The 26237-nt window shown below is 43.9% G+C and overlaps 1 protein-coding gene across 1 annotated transcript in view; it reads left to right on the top strand.

Moving 5' to 3' along the window:
* Positions 1-26237, top strand: part of PIGQ (phosphatidylinositol glycan anchor biosynthesis class Q) — a 631353-nt gene that overhangs the window by 69357 nt on the left and 535759 nt on the right. The window contains exon 3 of the mRNA XM_044089305.1: positions 25766-25897. Within this exon, the coding sequence (XP_043945240.1) occupies positions 25766-25897 (132 nt within the window). The remainder of the gene's footprint in view (positions 1-25765; positions 25898-26237) is intronic.

Raw genomic sequence — 26237 nt, 5'->3', positions numbered from 1 at the left:
CTGTCAGGTGCCAGGATCCGTCACATAATGCACGCACTCAGGTCACTCCACAACAAGTACAAATATGACTCTGTCATTGTCCATGTTGGTGTGAATGACCTGAGACGTACCTCCCTGGACTACATGAAAAGAGACATGGAGGAGCTCTCTGATCTTGTAGCCCAGACTGGTATGACCCTAGCCCTGAGTAGCATCCTGCCATCACCCAGAATGACATCACAGTACAAGGACAAAATGATTGACTTTAACAATTGGCTAAGCTTCTGGTGTCTTCTAAGGGAATCCAGCATCTGTCTGCCTGGGATGACATGATCGACAGACCACGCTGCTTTGCCAGAGATGGCCTGCACCTGTCGCCCTTGGGATTCCAGATACTGGCAAAGGCTCTTGCCACCCCTATAGTGCCTTTTTTAGGCAAGGTTCAAATGACAAATTCACCACCATAACAGGTACAAGCAAACAAAATCTGAGGGTAATGCTACTCAATGCTAGAAGTCCAAACCTCAAAATGCACTCACTCGAGGCACTCCTTAAAATGGAGAACATTGACATCTGTGCAGTGACAGAGACCTGGTTCAAAGCTCCAGAGAGCACCCTGCATTACCAGGCTATAATTCATACCACACCTTCGCCACCAAACCCAGACCGAAACACTAAAGGTGGAGGCGTGTCCATATTCATTAAGGATATCCACACCTCCAAGCTAGTTGCTCAGCATAATGCATCCAAGATTATCCAAGTTCAACTAACTCTGGGCAAAACCGCAATCCAGATTGTAGCTTGCTACAGACCCCCCACCATGCCCCAGGATTCCCACTCCTCTTTTCTTGATACACTGGAAAATATTAAGGTACAACCCAACACTCTAATAATGGGTGATTTCAACTACCCTACCATTAACTGGGAAAACTACTCCTGTACCAACTCTTTCGCTCAACGTTTTCTGGAAATCATCAATTCCAATGCTTTGGATCAACTTATCCACACTCCCACCAGAGGCAGCAATATCCTAGACCTGGTCATCACCAACATGGGTGAACGGTGTTCCACACCAGAGGTCAGCTCCTCGTTGGTCAGATCCGACCACAAGCTAATCACCCTAGACATCCACATCCCGCTCCCACCCCCCAATAGGAAAACAACCATAAAACATTTCTCCAAAGCCAACTTCACGCTTCTTAAGACAGAAGTGGCAAACTTCATGACACCAATGCAGATGGACAATAGAGGTATGACTGCTGAATCTTACACAAATGCACTTTATAAGCACTTACACGAGTGCATGGATTGTGCTATCCCTAACAGAACCAAGATGCTATCCTCCAAAAAAAGGAAGCCAATCTGGTGGTCTTCTGCCATAAACAAACTCTACAACAGAGGAAAGAAGCTGTTGCAAAAAAGAGTAAAATCCCACGATTGGAGGAACTCCCTGGTCAGCCTCAGTAAGAAGCTGAGATCCCTCATAAAATCCTCCAAAGCTAGTAATGAAAACAAAATTGCCACTGATTCTAAAGGCAACCACAAAGCATTTTATAGCTGTGTCAAAAATCTCAATGGCAACACTCCGATCTGCTCTGAGTTACAGCACAATGACACTAAATATCCAGAACCCAACTGATATTGCCAACATCCTGGCAGATAGGTTCAGTGCTAACTTTACCCCCCTCTCACCCCCTAAAGGGCCCATCTTTATACCGGAAGAATGCAAAGTTCCTGTAATCACGGCTGCACAGGTAAAAACTTCCCTCTCTAAAGCCAAGAACACAGCATCCATGGGACCTGACAACATCCCAGGCTGCCTTCTACATGAACTACAGAATGAACTGGCACCCCACCTAAGTACCATGTTCAATCATAGCCTCACCTCAGGCTTTGTGCCCATTGAGTGGCGCACCGCGACAGTTGTCCCACTCCACAAAGGGGGGGGGGGCCACAACAGACCCCGGGAACTACCGCCCCATCAGCCTGACGAGCCTCGTCTGCAAGGCCATGGAACGTATCATCATGGAACTCATAAACAAAGATATTGGAGATCTCCAAACCCTGGACCCCACACAGTTTGGGTTTGTAAAAGGCAGATCATGTCTCGTAAACCTGATAGACTTCTTTGAAGTAGTCACCAAAGCCATAGATGAGGGTAAGGTGGTTCACAAAGCCTATCTAGATCTCGCCAATGCGTTCGACACCATACCCCACTCTGGAATTATAGATAAACTCACTAAACTAGGTATAAATCCCTATGTCACAAGATGGGTTGCCAACTGGCTTACTGAAAGAACCCACACTGTGAAAGTAGCAGACTCCAAATCAGACTTCAGACCAGTGACAAGTGGAGTACCACAGGGTTCAGTCCTGGGTCCTCTCCTGTTTGGCATCTACTTCTCTGAAGTAAAGGCTAACACAGAAGGTCTTTGGCTAACTAAATTCGCAGATGACTGCAAACTAGGAGCCATAATTGAAACTCCTAACGATGTGGACATCCTACAAAAGGGCCTCACTGAGACAGATGCCTGGTGTCAAAGACATGGTCTCAAGCTCAATGCCAAAAAGTGCATTGTCATCCCCTTTGGTAAAAATTCTATACCCATGAACTACCACATAGGCGGTAGTCTACTTAACACCGAAAGTGTGATAGGTGACCTTGGGACACAGGTGGACAGTAGTCTCTCCTTTGATAATCACATCGCCAAAGTGGTCAGGAAATCCTTCTACGTGGCACACCTCATCACAAAAGCTTTCTCATCCAGAAAAAAAGAGGTAATTGTTCCCCTCTACTCATCACTCATTAGACCCATTATAGAGTACGATGCCCCTTTTGGTATGTACCTCACAAGACATCTACAACAACTGGAAAGGCCGCAAAAATACCTCACAAAGAGGATTACTGGCCTCAAACAGATGCCTTACACAGTCCATCTCAAAAAACTCCAGCTTTACTCCATCGCATATCGCCTGCTCAGAGGCTATCTCTGCCTAACATACAAAGCTATGTCAAACCCAGAGCTGTTGGACATGTTCCACTTCAAGAACACTCTAGGGACCTAAACCTTGTCACCACAATAAACAGAACATGCTGGAAGGATAAATTCCTGTCCCAAAGACTTCCCATACTCTGGAACAGACTACCTATCTATGTCAAACAGAGCTCCTCATTAGCACTCTTCAAGAAAAATCTTGATGATTGGATGGGTAATAGGAATTTCACCCCGGGGATCACTTCTGTGGTTCTGCTTGACAGGGGCACAGGAAAATAATTTTCTTGAGTGGCGAAAGCCAGGCATTTTTGGCTAGGCTTGTATAGGCCCTAGGGCCAATAGCCTAGTACCTACCTATGAACCTAATCTAATTGGAGGAAGGGCACTGAGCAAAACTCTGATCTGTGATATATAACTTTAAGTATCCTGATTTTTGCTTATTTTTACTAGTTATTGCTTATAGATATTTATAGCACTTTTATTGTCTGCTGCATACTTTTTACTATATTTTATAGTTATAAACTAATCTGCACGGTTGTACTAACATTTTCTGCCTCACAGGACCTGATAAGGTTTATGCTGTCACACTGTTTGTAAATCTTTTCTGGCTAGTTGTTCTGATTTCCTGCCAAGGAGTGCATCATATAACTGGTTTAGTTTCCCACTCTCCCTCCCTATTGGTATCCTGTTCTTATACTTGGCGGTTTTGCAGTTGCCCGCCCTTACTATAATTTGATCTGGGACACTCCTCCCAGTCTAGTGTCATTAGCTCATTCTACCTAATACAGAGAGAACATTTGAGAAGGCCAACCCACTTAGTTTCTTAACCTTGAATTATCTTCTGCTCCTCCTCCTTCCTCCGTTACGACCTTACTAAAAAAAAAAAAAAAAAAAAAAAAAAAAAAACTTTGCTACAATCTCCCTAAAGTTTTTTGCTTGTTTCCTGCCTTTCCTGTAACTAGTCTAGTCCAGATACAGATTTGCTGTATCCAGGACTGTATGTAAGCTTTTGAGCCCACCTAGCCTTTCTGTGTTGGAGTGAAGCATTCTATCTTATCATTGGGAGTGGTAAGCACTAGGTACCCTATTTACCACAAGAGGAGTGGTTTCTGGCCCAGAAATTGTAGTATATTGGTCGTTTGGGCAGTTTTTCCATCTCTTTTAACTTTCTGGTTTAAAAGCCCGCGTTTGTGCTTGTTTCCCGCTTTTCCTGTAACTAGTCTAGTCCAGATACAGATTTGTTGTATCCAGGACTGTTTGTAGGCCTCTGAGCAGTGTCAAAGTCTGATCTTCAATTTTTTCCTTAGATCTACTAGTTCTCTCCTCTCCTGCACTTTTAATATTAATCTAGCACTTTACCAGACTTCTTGTAGAAATTATTGTAGCACACAAGTGCTACCAGCACTAAACCTTCTACAAGGAAACAGCACCAGTACTTATTAATGCACACCCCTCCAGGCATGTCTAAAGGTCAGTTTCCTGTGCTTTCTCCTATTAACCTGGTGAACTTGGGCATTCTGAGGCAATGTAGCAACTGCCTCATGTACACCGATATCCCTCTCCTCTTACCTTCCAACACTCAGACTTGCGAGAGATGCACTTGTATATCCAAATTGGAAGCCACGCACTCTCCAGCCAAGACCGAAATAGCTGGTCAAGAGGAGAAGGGCAACACTTTCACCACACCTCATGGAACACATAGCCCTCAGGAACACACAATAGCACTGTCTTTACTTAAAAACATAAACCACACACCCACCTTTGCGGAGGCTCTCAATAATAATCTCAGCCAAAAAAACCTCTGCATGGACAGCTAGTGCACAGGTCCAAAAACTAAACAATGAAAACAAAAAGTGGACCAGCACCACAGGAGACGGAACCAGACTTTTATTCAAAAGTCACAAAAACAGCCGCAGACTGGTTTTGGCCCTAAGCCTTTATCAATGTACACATAGGCTGTAAAAAAGAAACATTTTATAGGACGATATAGTTAGCCCAATTAAAGGCATTCATTCAAACCAGGTAAAAACAAGCCCCCTAGTCTGAATATCTGTACTTTTTCTTTCTTGTTCAGAATATTTTTCCAACCAATTTTATGACTTCTATCCCCCCAAACCTTGTCAATAATAATAAACCTAAATTGGGCAGAGGGGTGTTTTTAAAGTGTGTTTATATAACGTGTTATTGGGATTTTCATTTCTAATACTACTAAAATGTTCAGACATCAAAAACTTAATAGGTCTGGAAGTTTGCCGTATATAAAAGGCAGAGCAAGTACATATTACTAGGTAGATTACCCAAGCTGTGTTCCAATTATCAAAAAGATTAATATTAAATATACGTGGTGTATTTTTAGATGAAAACTCTTTAGTTTGAACCATATGCATATGAAATGAACAGTGTCTGAAAGAAAAACAACCCACCACTTTATCACCTTAAATGGTAACCTGTTTGGATACTGAAATTGGTTGACTACGCTTATAATGGTTAAAATAACCACCCATGGTTTTGCCATTCCTAAAAGAAAAATGGCATCTATTCTCCAGGAATGTGCTTAGGCATTCATCCGATGGCAAAATACCCCAATGGCTTTGTATAATATGCATAAAAATGTGTCTTTCTGCCATAACTGATGATAAATCTAATAGGATGACATTCTTGTTGATCATAACTCTTGTATTTTAACAGATCCCCTCTGTCCATTTGTTTTTATTTACTGGTTAGAAACAAGTGTGATACATTATAACCATGTTGTACAAACCTCTGAGTTAATTCCTCATCTTGCTTAACAAAATTCTCATTACTGGAACAAATCCTACGAATCCTCATGTGCTGAGACTTCGGAATAGTATGAATGATGTGAGATGAGTGACTGCTGGTTGCATGCAAAAGATTGTTGGAATGGAAAGATTTGCGATAAAATGTGGAGGATAGTGTGCCCTCCGATTGCTTATTTGCCAACACATCCAAAAAGGAGATGGACTGCCTATCAAAGTTTTAAGTGAATTGGATGCCCCATTTGTTTTCATTAAGCTATTCAACAAATTCATACAAATATTGAGCATCAGATTTCCACACTAACCAACAATCATCTAATAACCTCCTCCAAATATCAATTTCCTCCAAAAAAAATTATGACCGTTGTCATAAATAATCATTTTCTCTAAATACCCCATAAAAAGGTCGGCATAAATGGGGGCAAAAGAAGCCCCCACAGCAGTGCCCTTAAGCTGTAACATGGGCGACCGTTGCTCTACACCAATAGCAAACTCCCCCCTGGTTAGTTCTGACCACAAACTAATCACCTTGGAAATCCACCCCCCCCCCCCCCCACAAAGGTAACCACCATGAAAAACTTTTCCAAAGCTAACTTTGAGCTCCTAAAAACAGAGGTGGCTAACTTCACTGCACCCATGCAAATGGAGATCAGTTGCATGACCGCCGAATCGTATACGAGTGCACTGTATGAACACGTACACAAATGCATGGATCTCGCCATACCCAATAGAACCAAGATGCACTCCTCCAAAAATAGGAAGCCAATCTGGTGGTCCCCTGCCGTAAACAAACTCTACAACAGAAGGAGGAAACTGATGCGGAATAAGCTGAAGTTCCAAGAATGGAAAAACTCCCTTATCAGCCTCAACAAAAAGTTGAAATCTCTCATCAAATCCTTTAAAGCTAGCTATGAAAACAGAATTGCAGCAGATAGTAAAGACAACCACAAGGTCTTCTATAGTTATGTAAAGAATCTCCATAGCAATACCCAGCTTTGGTCTGAGCTGCTGCACAATGGTACCTCCTATACAGAGCCAACAGATACTGCCAATATACTGGCCGACAGATTCAGTGCCAACTTTACCCCCCCCCCCCCAAGGGACCAGTCACAATACCAATAGATTGCCAGGCACTCAGTGTTACTGCTGCACAGATTAAAACAGCACTGTCCAAGGCCAAGAATACAGCTTCTATGGGACCTGACAATATCCCTGGCTGTGTTCTACATGAACTACAGAGTGAACTAGCACCTCACCTGTGTGCCCTGTTCAATCACAGCCTCACCTCAGGCTTTGTCCCTACCAAATGGTGCACTGCTACAGTCATCCCTCTCCACAAAGGAGGAGTGACTACAGACCCTGGGAATTATCACCCCATTAGCCTGACAAGTCTGATATGCAAAGCTATGGAATGCATCATCATGGACATAATAAACAAGGATATAGGGACTCTCCAAACTCTGGATCCCACACAGTTTGGTTTTGTGAAGGGTAGATCATGCCTGCTCAACTTGGTTGATTTCTTTGAGTCAGTCACCAGAGCTGTGGATGAAGGCAAGGAGGTTCATACAGCCTACCTTGATCTGGCCAAGCTCTTTGATACCATTTCCCCACTCAGGAATCATAGCAAAACTCACTAAACTAGGCATCAACCCCTATATTACTAGGTGGGTTGCAAACTGGCTCACAGGTAGAATCCACAGTGCGAAAGTAGCGGAGTCCAAGTCAGACTGTCGACTAGTCACGTGTGGAGTCCCACAGGTTGCGGTCCTGGGTCCTCTCCTGTTTAGTATGTACTTCTCTGAAGTCCAGGCCAACAGGAAAGGACTCTGGCTGACAAAGTTCGCAGACGATTGCAAGTTGGGAGCTATTATTAACTCCCCAAGTGATGCTGACATCCTACAGAAAGGCCTCGCTGAGACCAACGACTGGTGTTAGAACCATGGCCTTAAACACAACGCCAAAAAATGTACTGTCATCCCCTATGAGAAAAACCCGATTCCCATGAATTACCACATCAATGGTAGTCCACTGAACACAGAAGGCATTATAAGAGATCTGGGAACACAGGTTGACAGCAACCTCTCTTTTGACCACCACATTGCCACTGTGGTCAGAAAGCCCTTCTGTGTGACACATCTCATTACTAAGGGTTTTCCATCCAGGAAGAAGGAGGTCATGGTCTCCCTCTGCTCTTCCCTCATTCGTCCACTCATGGAGTACAATGCCCCATTTGCATGTACCTCATTAAACACCTGCAACAACTGGAGAGGCCACAAAAGTACCTCACAAAGAGGATCCTAGGTCTTAAACATTTGTCCTATATGGACAGACTAAAAAAACACCCAACTATTCTCTCCCTCATATCGCCTACTTAGAGACTATCTTTGCTTGACGTACAAAGCCATGTCTTACGCAGCTCTATACAAAGCCATGTCTTACGCAGCTCTATTGGGTTCATAGGTTCATAGGTTTATACTAAGCTATCTGCCCTAGGGCATTTATAAGCCTAGCCCAAAGTTTTGTGGCTTTCACCACCCCTTAAGTTGAAGGATGCTATGCCCATTATTTTGCCGTGCCTCTGTCCAGCAGTGACACAGAGGTGATCCCCGGGGTAAACCTGTGATCTCCCATCCATTGGTCAAGATTTCTCCTGAACAAAGCCAGTGAGGTGCTCTGCCTCACATGTACCGGGATTTTGTTCCACAGCATAGGGAGTCTCTGGGTGATGAATCTGTCCCTCCAGCACGTCCTATTTATAACCGTGTTAAGGCTTAGGTCTCTTGATCTTGTAGTTCTGGTGGATTTAGATTTTTTGAGGTGGAGCATGTCCATTAATTCCGGGTTGGACATGGCCTTGTATGTCAGGCACAAGTCACCTCTGAGCAGACGGTATGCGACTGAATAGAGCTGGAGTTCCTTCAGTCGGGCAGCATAAGACATAGTTTTGAGACCCATTATCCTTTTGGTGAGGAATTTTTGGGGTCTTTCCAATTGCTGCAGGTGTCTGGTAAGATACATTCCGAATGGGGCATTGTACTCTATCATTGGTCTGATGAGTGATGAGTACAGGGGAACAATGACCTCCCTTGATCTGGATGTGAATCCCTTCATGATCAGGTGGGCAATGTAGAAGGTCTTCCTAACTACTTTGGCAACGTAAGTGTCAAAGGAGAGGTTACTGTCAACTTGGGTCCCCAGATCCCTGATAACCTCTTCTGTGCTTAGTGGATTGCCACCTATATGGTAGCTAGGGGGGTAACCTTGTTTTTTCTGAAGGGTATGACTATGCATTTTTTGGCATTTAACTTTAGGCCATGGCTCTGGCACCAGTTATCCGTTTCTATGAGACCCTTCTGAAGGATATCTGTGTCTGATGTGTTTTCAACTATGGCACCCAGTTTGCAGTCATCTGCAAACTTTGTCAGCCATAATCCTCCTGTGTTTGCCTGTACTTCTGAAAAGTAGATTCCAAACAAGAGGAGGCCCAGGACTGAGCCCTGTGGGACACCACTTGTGACCGGCTTGGAGTCTGACATGGCACCAGCAACTGTGACCCTGTGGGTTCTGTCACTTAGCCAGTTTGCAACCCATCTTGTGACGTATGGGTTTACATTTAGGCTGGTGAGTTTTTCAATGATACCCGAGTGGGGTATTGTGTCGAAAGCTTTTGCAAGGTCCAGGTAGGCTGTGTAGACTGCCTTGCCCTCATCAATGGCCTTTGAGACTGTTTCGAAAAAGTCAACCAAGTTTAAAAGGCATGATCTGCCTTTGACAAAGCCAAACTGGGTTTGATCCAATGTCTGTAAGTCCCCTATGTCTTTATTTATGAGTTCCATTATGATCCTCTCCATAGCTTTGCAGACCAGGCTTGTTAAGCTAATGGGGCGGTAATTTCCAGGGTCCGTGGAAGCACCGCCTTTGTGAAGTGGGACCAGAGTTGCCGTACGCCACTCCTTGGGTATGTATCCTGAGGTGAGGCTAAGATTAAACAGCTGCCTTAAATGCGGGTTTAATTCCTCATTGAGTTCATGGAGCAGACAGCCTGGGACACCATCTGGTCCCATAGATGCTGTGTTTTTCGCCTTTGAGAGAGCAGTTTTCACCTATACATATGAGATGTTTGGGAGGCTACATTTCGCTGGGATAGATATCTCTCCTTTTGGGGGGGAGGGGGGGAGAAATTTGCACTGAACCTGTCAGCCAGTATGTTGGCAATGTCTGTTGGTTCAGTGATTTTTGCATAATTTTGAACTAATTCTGAGCATATCTGGGAGTTTCCACCCAGGTTTCTAACATAGCTAAAAAAGGCCTTATGATTGTCTTTTGTGTCTTTGGCGACTTCTCTCAAAATTTGCTTTGGATGATTTTATGAGTGATCGTAGTTTTTTTACTTATAATGATCAAGGGTGTCTTCCCTTTTAAGGATTTTGCTCTATCTTGTAGTAGCCTTCTCCTTTTATTGTAGAGCTTGTTTATGGCTGGTGTCCGCCAGACTGGGCGCTTGCCTTTGGTGGTAAGGGTCTTTGTTTTATTTGGGATTGCCTGATCCATGCAGTCCTGGAGGTGCTTGTAGAAGGCATTTGCAAGTGATTCAGCGGCTTGGGTAGTGGTTTCCATTGGCTCGGGGGCTTTGAAGGATACCACACCAGTCTTAAGAAGTGTGAAGTCGGCTTTTGAGAAGTTCTTCACTGTGATCTTATTTATCTTGGATGGGGGCGGGATATGGACTTCCAGTGAGATTAGTTTATGATCTGATCTCACCAATGATGGATATACTTCCGGTGTTGAACATTTTGTCCCCATGTTTGTGATGATGAGATCTAGTATGTTTTCTCCTCTTGTGGGGATGGTGACTAGTTGTTCCGTGGCATTAGAGTTTATGAACTCTAGGAACCTTTGGGCTAGAGTGTTGGAGCTTGAGTAATGATCCCAGTCCATATTTGGGTAGTTGAAATCACCTAATATGATGGTGTTTGGAGATACATTTATACCCTCCAGTGTCTTCAGGAAAGCTGTGTGAGTTTCCTGAGATTGAGAGGGTGGCCTGTAACAAGCTACAAATTGCAGAGCAGTCTTGCCTATGGTTAATTGCACCTGGATGGTCTCCGATGCTTCGTGCGTTGCCACCAACCTGGAGGTGTGGGTATCCTTGATGAATATGGATACCCCCCCCCCTTTTGTGGTGTGGTCTGGATTTTGGGGCCGGAACGCATGATATGCGGTAAAACCTGATAGTGCTGGGGTGCACCCAGGAGCCTTGAACCAAGTTTCAGTCACAGCACAGACATCAATGTTCTCCATACTGAGAAGGGCTTCGAGTGCGTGCATCTTGAGGTTGAGACTTCTGGCATTGAGCAGCATTACCCTTAGTATTTTTTCTTTTTTGTGTTCTAGGGTGGTAGGTTTAGAATTTGAGCCTTGCCTAAAAAAGGCACTATGGGGGTGGCAAGAGCCTTTGCCAATATCCGGAAGCCTAGGGGTGACAGGTGCAAGCCATCCCTTGTGAAGCAGCGTGGCTTGTCCAGCATGTCATCCCAGGCAGACAGACATTGGATCCCCTTTGAATGACACCAGAAATTAAGCCAATTATTAAAGCTGATCATCTTGTCTCTGTATTGTGGCATCATTCTTGGTGAAGGTAGGATACTGCTCAGGGTCAGGGTCATACCAGCCTGGGTTACATAATCAGAGAGCTCCTCTATGTCTCTTTTCATGTAGTCCAGGGAGGTACGTCTCAGGTCATTCACACCAGCATGGACAATGAATGAGTCATACTTGTACTTGCTGTTGAGTGACCTGAGTGCTTGCGTTATGTGGCGGATTCTAGTGCCCGACAGGCAGCTTACTGTGACCTTCTCCTTACTCAATCTGGTGAATGCTACATCTGAAGAAATCCCAATCCCTCCGTACCACATGCTTCAGAGACCTCAACCTCATTACCACAATCAACGGAACATGCTGGAGGGACAGGTTCATAACCCAGAGACTGCCCATGTTATGGAATAAACTTCCCATACATGTCAGACAGAGCACCACATTAGCCCTCTTCAACAGAAATCTTGATGAGTGGCTGGGAAATAGAAAATTCAGCCCAGGGATCACTCCAGTGGCTTTACTCGACAGAGGCAAAGGGAAGTAAGGTCAGGTGGCACAATGCCAAGGTAATCCTATGGGCTAGGCTTGTAAAGGCTCCAGGGCCATTAACCTAGTACACACCTGCGAACTGTTCTACACTTAGATGAAGGTCAGACAGTCGTGTATTGCATAGGGGATGCCCTTTGATATCACTGTTACAGTATTCTTTACCTAAGGGACATTTTGCCAAGGATAGCCCAATGTCTGGTCAGTGTACCAAAGCCTTTAGATCTTATAATTCCTGTATGTCACACGTATGCTCCCTGCACAAGGTGTAGAGCACAAAGGTGATGTACAGATGCAAACACTCAGAACTTCTTTGTCGCCAGTCCGAACACCATTGTCGAATGTTGCTGTGAATGCCTCTCTGCTGTGCTGGTTGCCAAGCCACTTTCAAATAAATGTACTCTTAGGGTTTCTTTTCTCCTTCTATTTTGCATGCTATTTGTATTCATGCCATCCAAGACAATAAAATGTCAGTGTGAGAGAGAGATTTCCCCATGAAGACCATCACAACCTTTTGCTTGGGTGCCTCCCATGGCCATAAGCAGTGCTATATCTGCTAAGCGTTTTTGTTTAAGACCGTGCATAATTATCTTTCCTCCTTGTCCATATATCTTGAGAGTCAATGACTTAATATGTTGGCTCAGAATGCTATAGCAGAATCCTCCCATCCCGAGGGTTAGCTGTTTGCCAAGAGGAAGGCCAAAAAGATTAGGCCTGATCCAGTTGCTGTCCAACCTCCCTAGACATCTCTCTAGGGGCTAGTGAAAGCCCTGAAGGCCATCTGGTGCTGGATTTATCTGCAGCGACCCTATTGGAAGCTGTCATAGATCTGAATTTTCTATGTCCACAGAGGATTTTCTCAAGTCTGCATCTGACGTAGAGGAGGCACCTTAGGTAATAATATCCAAGCAACCAAGGGGAATTTCCTCCGGTTTTAGTAAGGGAGAAAATACTGACCACCATTATTGAATCTCATCACAGGTCTGAACCTCCGAGGGTTTTTTGGGTGACATCTCACAGAAAAAGAAGCAGAAAACTGAACATATTTCCCCTGTTGTTCATAGCATAAATGGCAGGATTTTACTCGGGGGGGGGGGGTAATGCTTTAATGGCCTTGAAGTCTCTTCAAGGGGTGTCTGTTCTTGCCCCCCAGGCCTTCTTCTCCTGTTAAGAGGCCTAGGGAATTAGAGTCCTTTGACTTGGCTTCTGGAAAAGAATCCCAGATTCCTTCCTGTCTGGACGATGGTTCGAAAGAGGTGAATTCTTTCTGTCCAGACTCTCCCCTTGGAAGAGTGTTCTTGGGGATACTATTGCCGATATGATGAAATATTTTAAGTAGGACTGTTCCCATGTCTCTGCCCTTTTGGATACCTTTTTTGTTGCCTGTGTAGTCCTGACTCTCTGCCTGCAACACCAAAGAAACCTGATGGGGTTCTACAAGGTTCATGAGAACTGTAAGTTTAAGTGCCCTTCTGCTGATCCTTCAGTGTTCGTAGTTTCTTTTGAAAAACCCTGTAAGCTGTTTCGATCTACTACGTTTCTTCCTTCTGATGAGAATAATCGAGCCATGGAAAGGTTGGGCAGGAGACTCTATACTGCTGCCATTCTTTTAGGGCCATTTAATTACAAGACTCCTATGACTGGGTATGTTATGACCTTCCTTTCCCAGGTATCTAAGGAGGTGCCTGACCTTCTGGATTCTGACCTTCTGGATTCTGATGGAAAGCTTCTGCCCTTTCCCTGCTGGAGTCCACTTCTCAGGTTGCCCATCACTCAGTAAAGTGCAACTGTGATGCAGCTGATGCCTCTTGCAGGGCTGCTGCTTTTGGTTCAATGATGAGGCATTATTCTTGGCTACATCTTCAGGCTTTAACTGATGGTATTAAGCCCAAGCTCTTGGATGCCCCTCTGGACAACAAAAATCTCTTTGAGACCGCTGATGATGACTTGTTTAATTTTCTCCAGGAGAAGGGCAAGGCCTTGGAACACATTTTTTGTCTCTCCTATCCTCAAATTCCAGATGAATTATCTTTCTAAGTTGCCTTTGTTCGTAGACAGACTTGCCCCCCTCTTAAAGGTAAGAAGGGTTCTAGGTGTGTTCCTCCTGCTAAGTTTACTTGGACTCTTCCTTTCCAGAAACCTTCTTTTCAGGACAAGCATTTTTTATATGATGCCTGGCCATCCCTTCCCCTCGGCCAGGTCCTCTTGTCTCTCTGCCTTTTTATCTCTTCCAAATTGGCATCAGATCACCTCACTCTTGGTTATCTGTGAGGGATACTTCATGGTTTGGAAATCCTTTCCTCCCTTTTCAGGTATTCCTCAGCCTCCTTGAGAAGAGGTTCTTCACTTTCCAGAGGTCTGCAATCCCTTTTGAATCAGGGTACCATTCAACTTGTTCCACCTGCCCAGGTGGGGAAAGGGTTTTACTCCAGAATAGTTTTTGGTTCCTTGGGAGGAGGGTACATTGAGACCAATTCTGGATGCTTCTCTGTTCAGTACCTTTCTCAGGATTCATTCTTTCCAAATGTTTTCTCTTCAGTCCTGGTTTCCTCTTCTTCTTCCCCAGGCCTTTTTTATTTCTCTATACCTGAAAGATGCATACCTTCACATCTCCATTCACCCTCTGATTAGGAGATTTTTATGTTTCTTTGTTTCTTCCTTGCATTTTAAGTTCTCTGTTTTGCCTTTTGGCCTTTCTATTGCCTCAGTGGTATTCACTAAATGCTTTGCTGCTGTCATTGCATTTTATAGACTTTGGAAGATAACAGATGTTTCCCTGTCTAGATGACCTGTTTATTCAAGCTCCTTCTCCCAACCATCTGTTGCAGGATCTCCAGTTTACCATTTGGCTTCCACACAGTCTGGCGTTTTAACATAAACCTCTAGAAATCAGTCCTGATGCATTCCCGGGATCATGTCTCTTTAGATGCAGGCTTCATACTGTTCTATGCTGGCATCTGTCCCTTTTCCTAAGGTTCTCTGTCTGACCACCTTTTTCCGGTCTCTTCTTTCTCTCTCCTGTCACAGCCAGAGAATTTCTCAGGGTTCTGGGATATATGGCCACCACTATTCCCATTCTTCCTCTCGCCAGACTCAGTATGAGGAAATTTCAGTGGTACCTTGTATCAATGTTGCTCCAACATTGCTACCCACTGGAGTTCCCTGTTACTTTTCTTTCATGTCTCGAACTCGAGCTTCAGTGGTGGATTCATCAACCCTCTCTCAATCCAAGCCTTCCCTCTGTCAATCCAAGACTTCCTTTTCAGGCTCCAGTTCCCTTTCATGAGCTGTTCAGACTCCTCAGATGTGGGGTGGGGAGCTTCTTGTGAACTCCTAAATGTACAGGGTCTCTGGCCTCCTCGTCCGAGGTTAGACCATATCAACATAAAAGAGATGAGAGCTCAGCTTCTGGCTCTGAAAGCTTTACATTCCCTCTTTCATCCCTGGCCCCTTAAAGTCTTTGTATACAATACCATTGTAATGTGGTATGCCAACAAGCAGGGAGGCATGAGGTCCTGTTTCCTTTGCAGAATAGCTCAAGTCTGGGATCTAGCTGCCTAGTATCAAGTGACTGTTCAGGTGGTTTACATTCCCTCAGAGCTCAGTCTCACATAGGCTCACGAATGGATGTTTCACAGGGATGTGATCCTGGACATTGTCCATCAGTGGGATATTCTTCAGGTAGATCTTTTTATTTCCCCACTTAACAGATAACCTCTTCTGTTCTGTTCCAGTGTAGTAAGTCCTCTGACTTGGAAAGTAGACACCCTGTCTTTTCAGTACAAGGGAATGTTTCTGTATGCATCACCTCCTTCCTCTATTATCTCAAGTTCTGCACTAGATTGGGCAGGTCTCTCCTAAAATATTGCTAGTGACTCCCTTTTAGCCCAGACAACATTGCCCCCCTTCTTTCTGTCTTAGGCAGGGGCAGTCACCACAAGTTACCTCACCGGGTGGATCTTCTCCCACAAGATAAGGGATCTCTTATCCATCCACACCTGTCCACTCTTCAGATAACACTGCGAGTATTAGGGTTTTGATTCTTCTTAGGCATTTGTTTCCTGAGATCATGCTCCATGTTCTGAAGGAGGCCAGGAAACCCAGTACCAGAAAAGCATACATGTCCAAATGGAAAAAGGTTTTCTGCCTGGTGCCACTCTCGCCATGAAGATTCCCTATCTGTTGAGGTTCCTCTGGTTTTCTCTTACTTGTGTGATCTGCTCCATGTTGGGTTAGCATATTCTCCAGTTAAAGCTCACCTATCAGCAGTTTCTGCTAGTCTGTCCTTGACTCCTCTTCTGGTTTCTTGGTTTGAGGTCAAGCAATTTCTTAAAGGTGTCCTTCATATCAGACCTCCCAGGAAGCCTATTCCACCTTCATGGGACTTCAGTTTTGTACATGAAAATTGACCTAGACTCCTGTTGAGCCTGCTTCTTCAGCTTCCTTTACAGCATTATACTTGGAAGACTTGTTTTCTTTTGGCTCTTATTTTAGCCAACAGAGTGTCTGAACTTCAGGCTTTCATGACTGTTCCTCTTTAGTTTTTCATAGAGACAGGATGTCTCTTCGTACTGATATGTCCAATTAATCAGTCTATTCATTTTCCTTCCATTTTTATTTCTCTGCAGTCTGTTAGTGGGAAGGTTCTTCACACCTTGGATTTGAATAGACAGCACGGGTATTTTTTTTTAGATAGATAAAACAGCTTTGTTTATTTTCATCCCAAGACTTTAAAATTGGTTGTTTTTAAGCAAACCATCTCCTACTGGATTAATAAGGCCATTTCCTTTTTTATTCTTTTCATGGTAAATGTCGTTCTTCATCTTTAAAGGCACATTCTACTAGGGCAATTGCCTCCTCTGGTGCCTTTTTCAAGGGTTTGGATACCAGCTCCATCCTTGAGGTTGTTGCTTAGTCCTCTATTCATGCTTTCACTAGACATTACAAATTGGGTGTTATTTCCTGGGCCAGGGCAGGCTTTGCCAGGGCTGTCCTGCATGGGGTTGTAGAGGGCTCTTCTGTGCCTTCCTCCCTCCAGGCTTCTTATCTCTTGTACTATTCCTTAGGTAAAGAACACTGCAGCAGTGATGTAGAAGGACATAATAGGTGTACTTCTTTTTAGTGTTGCAATATTCTGTTCCTCCCCCCTTCCCCCTCTTTTGTAGATCATGTCTTGACTTTTTGTTCCCCTCCCGGTTGAGGGGCCCTTATTTCCTTTTCCTTCTGCCCTTTTTTCCTTCTGGATGTACATGCTCTCTTTTGTCCCTGAGGGTATTCTATTCCTCTTGGGGCTTCTCAGTTCTAAGTGTTTGCATCTGTACATCACCTTTATACTCTATGCCCTTTGCCTTGTGCAGGGAGCATACGTGTGATGTATGGTGCCTATAAGATCTAAAGCCTTTGGTATACTGGCTGGACATTGGACTATCCTTGGCAGGAGATCCCTTGGGTAAAGATTACTGCAACAGTGAAAAGAAGGACATCTACTGTTATGGTAATATTTTTCACAACTGTACTTCTGTGATTCAGACTCTTGATTTCCTTACAATCACCTGATGTCCTGACACCTCTGCAACTCTTGACTTTCATAAACTATTCCATAGATGCTAAGATGTGTGGCATGTTTACCTGTAGAAGGAGTCTCAGCCATCCTTTCTACTGTATTCCAGTTTCTGTTGCAACCATCTCCTACCAGACTTTGCCCGAGAAGTATGGAGCGTTTGGCTGTTTCACTACCCATTCTTGTGAAGGTACTTCCTTTGACAGTGAGAGGACAGTGGTTTCGAGACTGCAGTCCATTTATTACCTTGTTAAAAATGTCAAGAGCTTGCAAAAAACATCTCCATTGATGGCTGTCACTAGCATTTCTGTTGGTGGTCTACCCCTTTATTAAGATTCTTATTATGAATGCCTCTAACTTTAGTTTGGTGGTGACCATACCAAAGGGTATATAGACTCTGCCTCAGTCTACAATCCCTTAGCAAGTATTCACATTAGAGTGCTCGTAATGGTTACTGTCCAGTTACTACTTCAGGCATTACACTTAGGCAGGTCCAGTCTTGATTCATTTGGATATAGCAGTTGTCCAGAACATCAGAAAACAAAGGGGCATTTATTCATATCCTTTATTTTGAGTGGTCTTGAAGCTGTGGGACTGGTATTTCAGAGCCAAAGAACTTTCTGTACATTCCATATTTCATGAGAGATCAACTGTTTAGCTGACATATTGAGAAGAAACGTTTTCAAGTCATGAGTGATCACTTCCCATCTGCACTAAGCATGATTTTCAAGAAATAGGTATTGCTAGTCTGTAACCCTTTTGATTCTGTAAACATTTCCAAACATCAGAAGCTTTGCTTCTGTCTTTCCCTCTTCCACTTTTAATAGCAGGGATGTGTTGAGTCAGCTTTGGCCTAAGAGAACTCCTTTTTTTTTTTTTTTTTTTTAACCTTCTCTCTGTCTCAAGACCACATTTTCTGGCCACACCAAGAGTCTCTGGAAAGCTGTGGTTCTCATTGCTTCTTTTTGGTCCAGGTGAACATGGCTTCTTTTCCTTTGGGGTTCTCTTGTAGGTCCCCTTTTGCATCTCCTTTATCTGAAGAATCTGCTGTGTCTGCCTCCAGAAAGACTTGCATTGTTCTTCAGTGTCAAATTATTGTGTGAGAATGGTCTCTGTTATTATGGCTTCTCTTAAAGCCATCTGTTGTGAAGGTGTACCAGAATAAAGGGAGTATTTTTTTTTTCATTTGGGATGGGCAACCGTATGGAAGATGTATCCCCTTACCTTTCCCACCTTCCCTATGTCCTTCACTGTTTTCTAGAGTGGAGATTGAGTATGGTGCCAGTTAAATATCAGGCAGGCAGGAGGATGGATTAAGATGGCTTATACCCTGTCAGCAGAAGCTGACTGTTGGGATATGGAACACCATTGTATTGCTGGGGAAGGAATCTGAGTTTATGTGGGAATAGTAAGGATACTACAGAACCTTTAAAAATCACCTGTTTTTGGCCTATAGTCAAAAATTCAGTTTCATCTTATTAAAATTCAGTCCCCTTCCTTCTAGCCTGCTGCTTCACCAGACTTGGCTTTCTGTCATGGAGGACTCTCTCTTCTCAGTTGCAACTCCTCCACAGTAGATTTGTACAAGTCAGGCGCTGTGCACATTGTCTCCTTGCCTGATATTCCACAGGAGTTTAAGTACCAACTCTTCCTTCATAGTCAAAGATTCAAATTTAAACTAATCTGTTCATATTCAGGTGTTCTTCCCACAGTATTCGAAGCAGTGGGAAGCTTCTGCATATGTGAATATTAGAGACAGCACAGGTAGTAATATGCACAGAACCAGTAGCCTTAGAAAAAATGTTCAGTTGTTGGTCTTCTTTGCTAAAAGTAATAGAAGGCAGTAAAGTGAATATAATGTAATTCAAAGTAGTTTCCAGTTGAAGTTTTTAATTAAAAAAATGTAGCAAGTCCCTTCAAGGATGTTCCGAGTGATTTTTTGTCCATACCCTTCTTCCATAATGCCCCATTACATGATGGCTCTGAATCTGTAGAGCAGCCTTTTGGCTTGCCCTGTACAGTTTTTTCTAAGCACTTAAAACTGGATGTGACCTCCATATCCATGTTTTCCTCTGAGACCATTGTCATCAAGGGCATATCTCTGTAGGACAGTCCCCAAAGACTGAGATGGGGAATCTTGTCCTCATGATTTCTGCATATGGAGCTTGTTGAGATGAAATGCACAAGTTATGGGTGTTCAGCATAATGTTGGAGGTATGAGAAAGAACAGGTCTGTCAGCGGGAATTATTCTTCCCTCTTTCCTCGGCTGTTTTCTCCTCCTCATCTGTCCGTTTTACTCATGCCAAAACTGTCTTATTCTAAAGCATCAGTGCATTACTAGCACTAGAAGCCTGGGAATATATTGTGAGTCCAGAAGTCCTGATTGTCCCTGCAGTCAGAGCTTTGCTTATAGACTCAGCATTCTGGTGAGTACCCATCAACTTTTGTTTCTGCTACCTCAAGATTTAGATTCCCTAGTTGCTACAAGGAATTTTGCAGATGTTCTTCGTGTTAAACTGCTGCAGTCATTACATTTGGGTAATCCTGTTGGCAGGTTGCGCACAGCCGGCCTGAATTCTAAAGTCTTGGGTCCTGTGTCGGCTGCTGTCGCCCCTTCCCTGACGTCAGGGGTATAAAAGAAGTAGCCAACGCCATTTTCTTCAGTCTTTCTTGCCGTGCGGTGCCCGAAGCAGAAGCAGTTCTGAAGTGCTGGTCGGCTGACTCCTGAGATTTTCGTGTTTGAGTTTCAGATCCGAAGTCTTCAATAAAGCTAAGTACCCCGTTGGGGAAACTTTTTTTCTTGCTCCAGACCGTTGTCAGAAAAAGTTAATAATTGTATTTCTTGTGGTAAGCAAATACCTCATAAGGATTTTCATTCTTACTGTATTCCTTGCTTAGGCCCTGATCACAACGTTACTGGTTGTCAGTTTTGTGCTAGATTTAACCAACGCACTATTAAGCGTCGGTATGATTTTGCTTTAAACTTTTCTGGACACCAGTTTAATTATCCTGAAATGTCATCGGATAGCCATCTGACTACCGGAGTTTACAAAAGATTTAAAGAAAAGGATAGAGAAAAACAACCGAGGCCCAAAACCGACAATGAAGCTTCTCCTAAGCCAGTTGCCGGTTCGCCGGTTTTCAGTGAGGTGCTTTCGCAGCCCCTGACGCCCGCTACTTTAGAGTCGCAGGCCGTTACCGACTCCCACGTGGAGTCGGCCATGCCGCTGGATACTCAAGGTATTGGAGCCTCGGACGCTAATCTCTCAGATGGATCCAGAGCCGCTGAGCAGGTACCGGCTTCTGAGGGTGTATTCAGACCTAAACATCTTTACATTTAAAACAACTTCAGCTTCAAAGACAAAGACTAAAGCACCTTCTAAAGCAAGGAAACAAACTCAAGAGCCACATGGACAGGCCTCTATGCCCAAAAAACAGATGCTCAAAATGTCCGAAGACATGATTACCTTGATCAGGGGTTCCCATCCCCCTCCTGATAAGAGGCCTAGGCAAGACACTGACTATGAATCTTCATATCAGGTTTCCATTTCTTCTGATTCCTCTTCTGATCAGGGATATTCTCTTCCCCCCATGAGGATTCTGATGCTGAAGAATCTATACCTTAAGCATCTCCTCCTGAGGACTATTCCTTTGGGGAAACCTTGCATACCATGGGGGAGCATTTCCACTGGGAGAGCCAAGACTTTTCAGAATCTAAAAAGAGGCTCAGGGATTTTCTTTTACTACCTCAGCACAGGCCTCTAGCTATTCCACCTGTGTTGGACATTGTAGATGTGTTTTCGGAGTCTAGTCTGACCCCTGACTCCTTACCCCCAGCCCCTGTTAAGCCTGACCAATATTACAGGGTTCCTGACTCACACAAATTTCTTTGTAAAAACCCTGCTGCTGACCCAGAAACTATTTCACAGGGTCCAAAGGGAGTTGAGGCTTCCATGGCAAAAACCCAACCCCTCTGACAGAGATTCAAGGGCACTGGATAGATGAGGAAAAAAGGTTTACACATCTACAACTTTGGCTGTAAGGGTCTTAAACTGTCAATTTCATATGCTTAAGTATCAGCAACATGTCATGGGATTGCTTAAACAGAAAATGTTGTTAAATTCTGAATGTGCAGAAAACAAGGAAATGCAGGATTTATTGTATGCAGCAGAACAAGTTGGAAAACATAGTTTACAATGTGGTTTTGATTCTTTGGTGGCCTCCTGCAGGGCCGCAGCTAACGGTTCTGTAATTAGGAGGCATGCTTGGTTAAAGGAACAAAATCTGCCTGATCATGTTAAAGTTAAATTACTAGATGCACCTTTACAGCATGATACTTTGTTTGGTGTTAAGGCAGAAGAGGTGTTAAAGAAAATGGAGGACAAAGCTAAACCTATGCAGACTGTCAAAGATTTTTTACAAGTACAGTCACCTAGGTTTAGTACTCACTGACCTACAAAAAATTGGTCCTTTCCTGTGTCAGACAGCTCTCAAAGGGGCAGACCCAGACACCCTAGGGGCAGATCCCAGGTGCAAGGTTCTTACAGGCCCAAGCAATGGGGTGCTTCTACCTCCAAAGCTGGAGAAGACAGATCACAAACATACAGAAAACAGTCTCAATGACTTCCCCTTGCCTGCACCAAGCATTTATCTTCTGGCAGCACCCTTAGGGGTAAAATTAGCACTTTTTGCTCAAAATTGGCACATCATAACCCAGGACAAGTGGGTTCTAAACATAGTGTCACAAGGCTACAAGTTCCATTTCCATACTCTGCCAAAGGCAAATGGCTGGCCAGATCTGCCAAAAAATCAATGGGCAGAGGCACAAAAACAAGTCTCAACCCTCATGGACATGGGGGCCATTCAACAAGTACCAGAGCAAGAGCAGGGACAAGCTTTTTACTCAAGACTGTTCTTGGTACCTAGAAAGGACAAGACCTGGAGGCCGATACTGGACCTATCTATTCTGAACACTTTCATGGATATTCCAAAATTCAAAATGTTGGCTTTGCAGCAGCTTCTGCGCATGCTGGGCAAGAATGCTTGGCTTGTGACTTTAGACCTAAAAGAGGCATACCTGCATGTTCCAATCAGACAACCATGCAGAAGATACTTAAGATTCAAGGCAGGTTCAATACATTACCAATTCTCTGCACTGCCCTTTGGCTTATCTACTGCGCCCAGGGTCTTTACAAAGTGCCTGGCACCAGTAATTGCATTCTGCAGACAAAGAGAAATACAAATATATCCTTACTTGGATGACTGTCTCATTCAAGCAGAGAATAAGGACATTCATCTTCAACATCTGGCATTCGTGAAAAGACTTCTAACATGCCTAGGGTACACAGTCAACAAAAAGAAATCAAAACTAGTACCCTGACAAGAGATTACATTCCTGGGTGCAAGCTTGAATACAACTGCCGAGATGGCTTATCTCATGCCAGACAAACAAAGACAACTGACTACCTATTTCAAAATGTTGGCAACAAAGACCCAGTTATCTGCAAAAAAAATTCTGCAGGCTTTGGGCTTCATGGCATCCTGCATCCTACTAATTCCATATGCAAGACTGCATATGAGGAAACTTCAATGGTACCTAAAAAGTGTTTGGACTCAACATTGCCACAGCCTGGAAACGGTCATTACTCTCATTCCCTGCCTGCAACAGGAGTTTCGATGGTGCGCAATGGCTTGTCACCAAAACAAGGGACAGCCATTCAAACTACCTCCAGCCAGGCAGACACCAACAACAGATGCATCAGACTATGCCTGGGGAGCCCACATGGCAGGAAGATGCATTCAGGGCACATGGTCCTCAAACCAAATGCATCTACATATTAATCAAAAAGAGATGTTAGCTGTTCAAAATGCCCTGACAGCCTTCAAGGACCTACTTCATTCGGGACAACTACTGATAAAGACAGCCAACACCACGGTCATGTGGTATATAAACAAGCAGGGGGGCACACATTCTTACCCCCTTTGCAGGCTAGCCATGACCTTGTGGGACACAGCATTGACTTACCAAATACATCTGCAAGCACAATTCTTGCCAGGAAAGGAAAATACTCTGGCAGATGAACTAAGCAGAAACCTCATGGATCCCCAAGAGTGGAAGCTGGATCCACAAGTCTCCAGCATGATAACAAGGAAATGGGGATGCCCGGACAGATCTATTTTGTCTCCCCTCTTAATTACCAACTAAAAAGATTCTGCACAAGGACTTATCACAGACAAGCATGGAAAGTGGACACCCTATCAGTATATGCCTTTCCTCCACTGCGTCTCCTCCCCAAGGTGCTCCTAAAGGTCAGACAGGAAAAGCCAAAGATGATACTGATTGCCCCAGACTGGCCACGCCAGTACAGGTATCCAATACTAAGGAACTTATCTCTATACCCAGCTTGGGCCTTACCTCAGATACCTCGACTACTGTCCCAGCAAAACAATCAGATCATGCACAGCCATCTCAGGACATTAAACTTGGCAGCATGGCGGATAATGTAGTCATACAACAAACACCTCTCAGTAAAGCTGTGATGGATGTCATTCTGGAAGCCAGAAGGCCTAGTACTAAAAAGTCTTATGCTGGAAAATGGAAGAGATTCTGTGCCTGGAACCAGGCACAAGAAACTGATACAGCGGTACCAAATATTCCTCAGATTTTGCAATACTTAACTGAAATGCTGGACAAAGGCCTATCTTTTTCATCAATTAAAATTCATGCCTCTGCCATTTTGGCTCATTACAATACAGAGCCACCACTTTTTTTTCTCATCCTTTTATTAAGGCAGTACCTCAGAGGAGCCAAAAATTTAAGGCCCCCAAGGAGACTACCAATACCCGCATGGGACCTCAACTATGTCTTGGAAAAGCTTACCCTACCTCCTTTTGAGCCAGCGGCTACTGCTGACATGCTCTTATCTTGGAAAACAGCGCTGCTCTTAGCAATTACTTCTGCGAGACGAGTTTCAGAGCTACAGGCTCTCATGGCTGTGGAACCTTTCATCATTTTTCATCCAGACCGGGTCTCCCTGAGGACAAACCCAACGTTTATGCCTAAACAGTGTGGCGCTTAACCAAGCCATCCATCTGCCTACTTTTTACCCAAATCCACAGAACAAGGGGGAGAGAATTCTGCATTCTTTGGACATACACAGACAGCTTAGATTCTACTTGGACAGAACCAAAGCTTTCAGGAAGACAGAGCAATTACTAGTGGCATATGCTGCAGGATCACAAGGAAAGCCTATCTCAAAGCAGACTATTTCTAAGTGGTTAGGACACTGCATTCGTTTCTGCTACTTACACCATGGCAAGCCAGTGCCTAAGGGAATTGGGCCTCATTCCACCAGAGCTGCAGCCCCCTCAGCAGCCTTTCTCAGGGGAGTACCAACCAGAGACATTTTAGAGGCGGCTACTTGGAGTTCAATGCACACCTTTACAAAGCATCATCATCTGCCACTCTTCTCTAAATCCAGGGCAGGCTTTGCCACTGCAGTTCTGCAGGGTCTCATAGCCACTCCTACAGCTGTTTAGTTCCAGCCTCCCAACCATAGCTTTGGGACTCTACCCAAATGTAATGACTGCAACAGTGAAACACGAAGAACATAGTACAGCTGTGTACACTTAAATGTAGATGTTCGAGTGTATTCACTGTTGCAGTCCAGGTTACCCACCCGCCTTCCCCCTTTTTTCTTTTGGATCTTATCTTTCCTTCTCTGATTTATACTACCTATGTGGTGTATTTGCTTATAGGTGAAGGTAAAATTTGTATTGGTGTATTTATATAAAGTTTGGCTACCCTTTTTGGGGGCACCTGACATGTAGGGCAAGAAAAACTGAAGAAATGGCGTTGGCTACTTCTTTTATACCCCTGACGACCTGACGTCAGGGAAGGGGTGACAGCAGCCGACATAGGACCCAAGACTTTGGAATTTAGGCCGGCTGAGGGCAACCTGCCAGCAGGATTACCCAAATGTAATGACTGCAACAGTGAATACACTCTAACATCTACATTTATGGTAAGTGTACACAACTGTACTTTTCTCTTACGGAATCCAGTAGTTTAGCTTCTTTGGTTGAGCATTGTTTACTGTGTCCCAGAGTTCTTCATTGTCCCAGAGTTCTCCAGTGTCTTGTATTGGATGTTTGTACAAGTTAAAAGGTGATTTTATATTTTTGTTGTTTAGGGTTGTTACTCCCTCAGCACTGGAGTCCTTGGAAAGCTGAATGCATATAATTTCTCATATTTCGTTTTTGCCATTCTCTTCCTGATCAAATTGCACATTTTGTTTTTTCCATGCAGAACCTTCAACCTTTGGCCTGTGAACTTCTTTTGGAGAAAGCTGTCTACATGTGGTCAGTTGGGCTATCGTCTGGAACATCTGCAAACAGTTAGTAGTACTAAGAAAGCAAGCAGTCCCTCAGAACACATGAGGTAAAGTTTCTATGAATTTCATTTCCCTTGATAAATAGTGTTCATTTGCTGTCGTCTCTTCTTTTTCTATAGCTGATTTAGCTTTTGGTTTTGTTTATCTGTAACGTTAGCAGGGGAAGAGGAGATAAAGCATTCTACCAATGTAAACAAGCCAAAAAAACAAGAGATATGTAGGCTGAAGTTTTTCCAAAAAAACCTCTAATTGTTGAGTTGTGTTTGCTTGTTCCTCTCCTGAGATGGTAATTCTGTCACAGTGGAGGGGTTTGTGCGTCCTTGGTATCCTTAGCTTTCTTGTGTTTTATGCTCCTTAGAGTCACTCTTGGCAAATTAATCTGAGAGA

This window comes from Protopterus annectens, chromosome 12.part0 (assembly GCF_019279795.1).
Source record: "Protopterus annectens isolate FY-2018-M chromosome 12.part0, PAN1.0, whole genome shotgun sequence".
Taxonomy (NCBI): domain Eukaryota; kingdom Metazoa; phylum Chordata; order Ceratodontiformes; family Protopteridae; genus Protopterus; species Protopterus annectens.
This window is presented reverse-complemented; position numbering and strand designations above follow the sequence as displayed.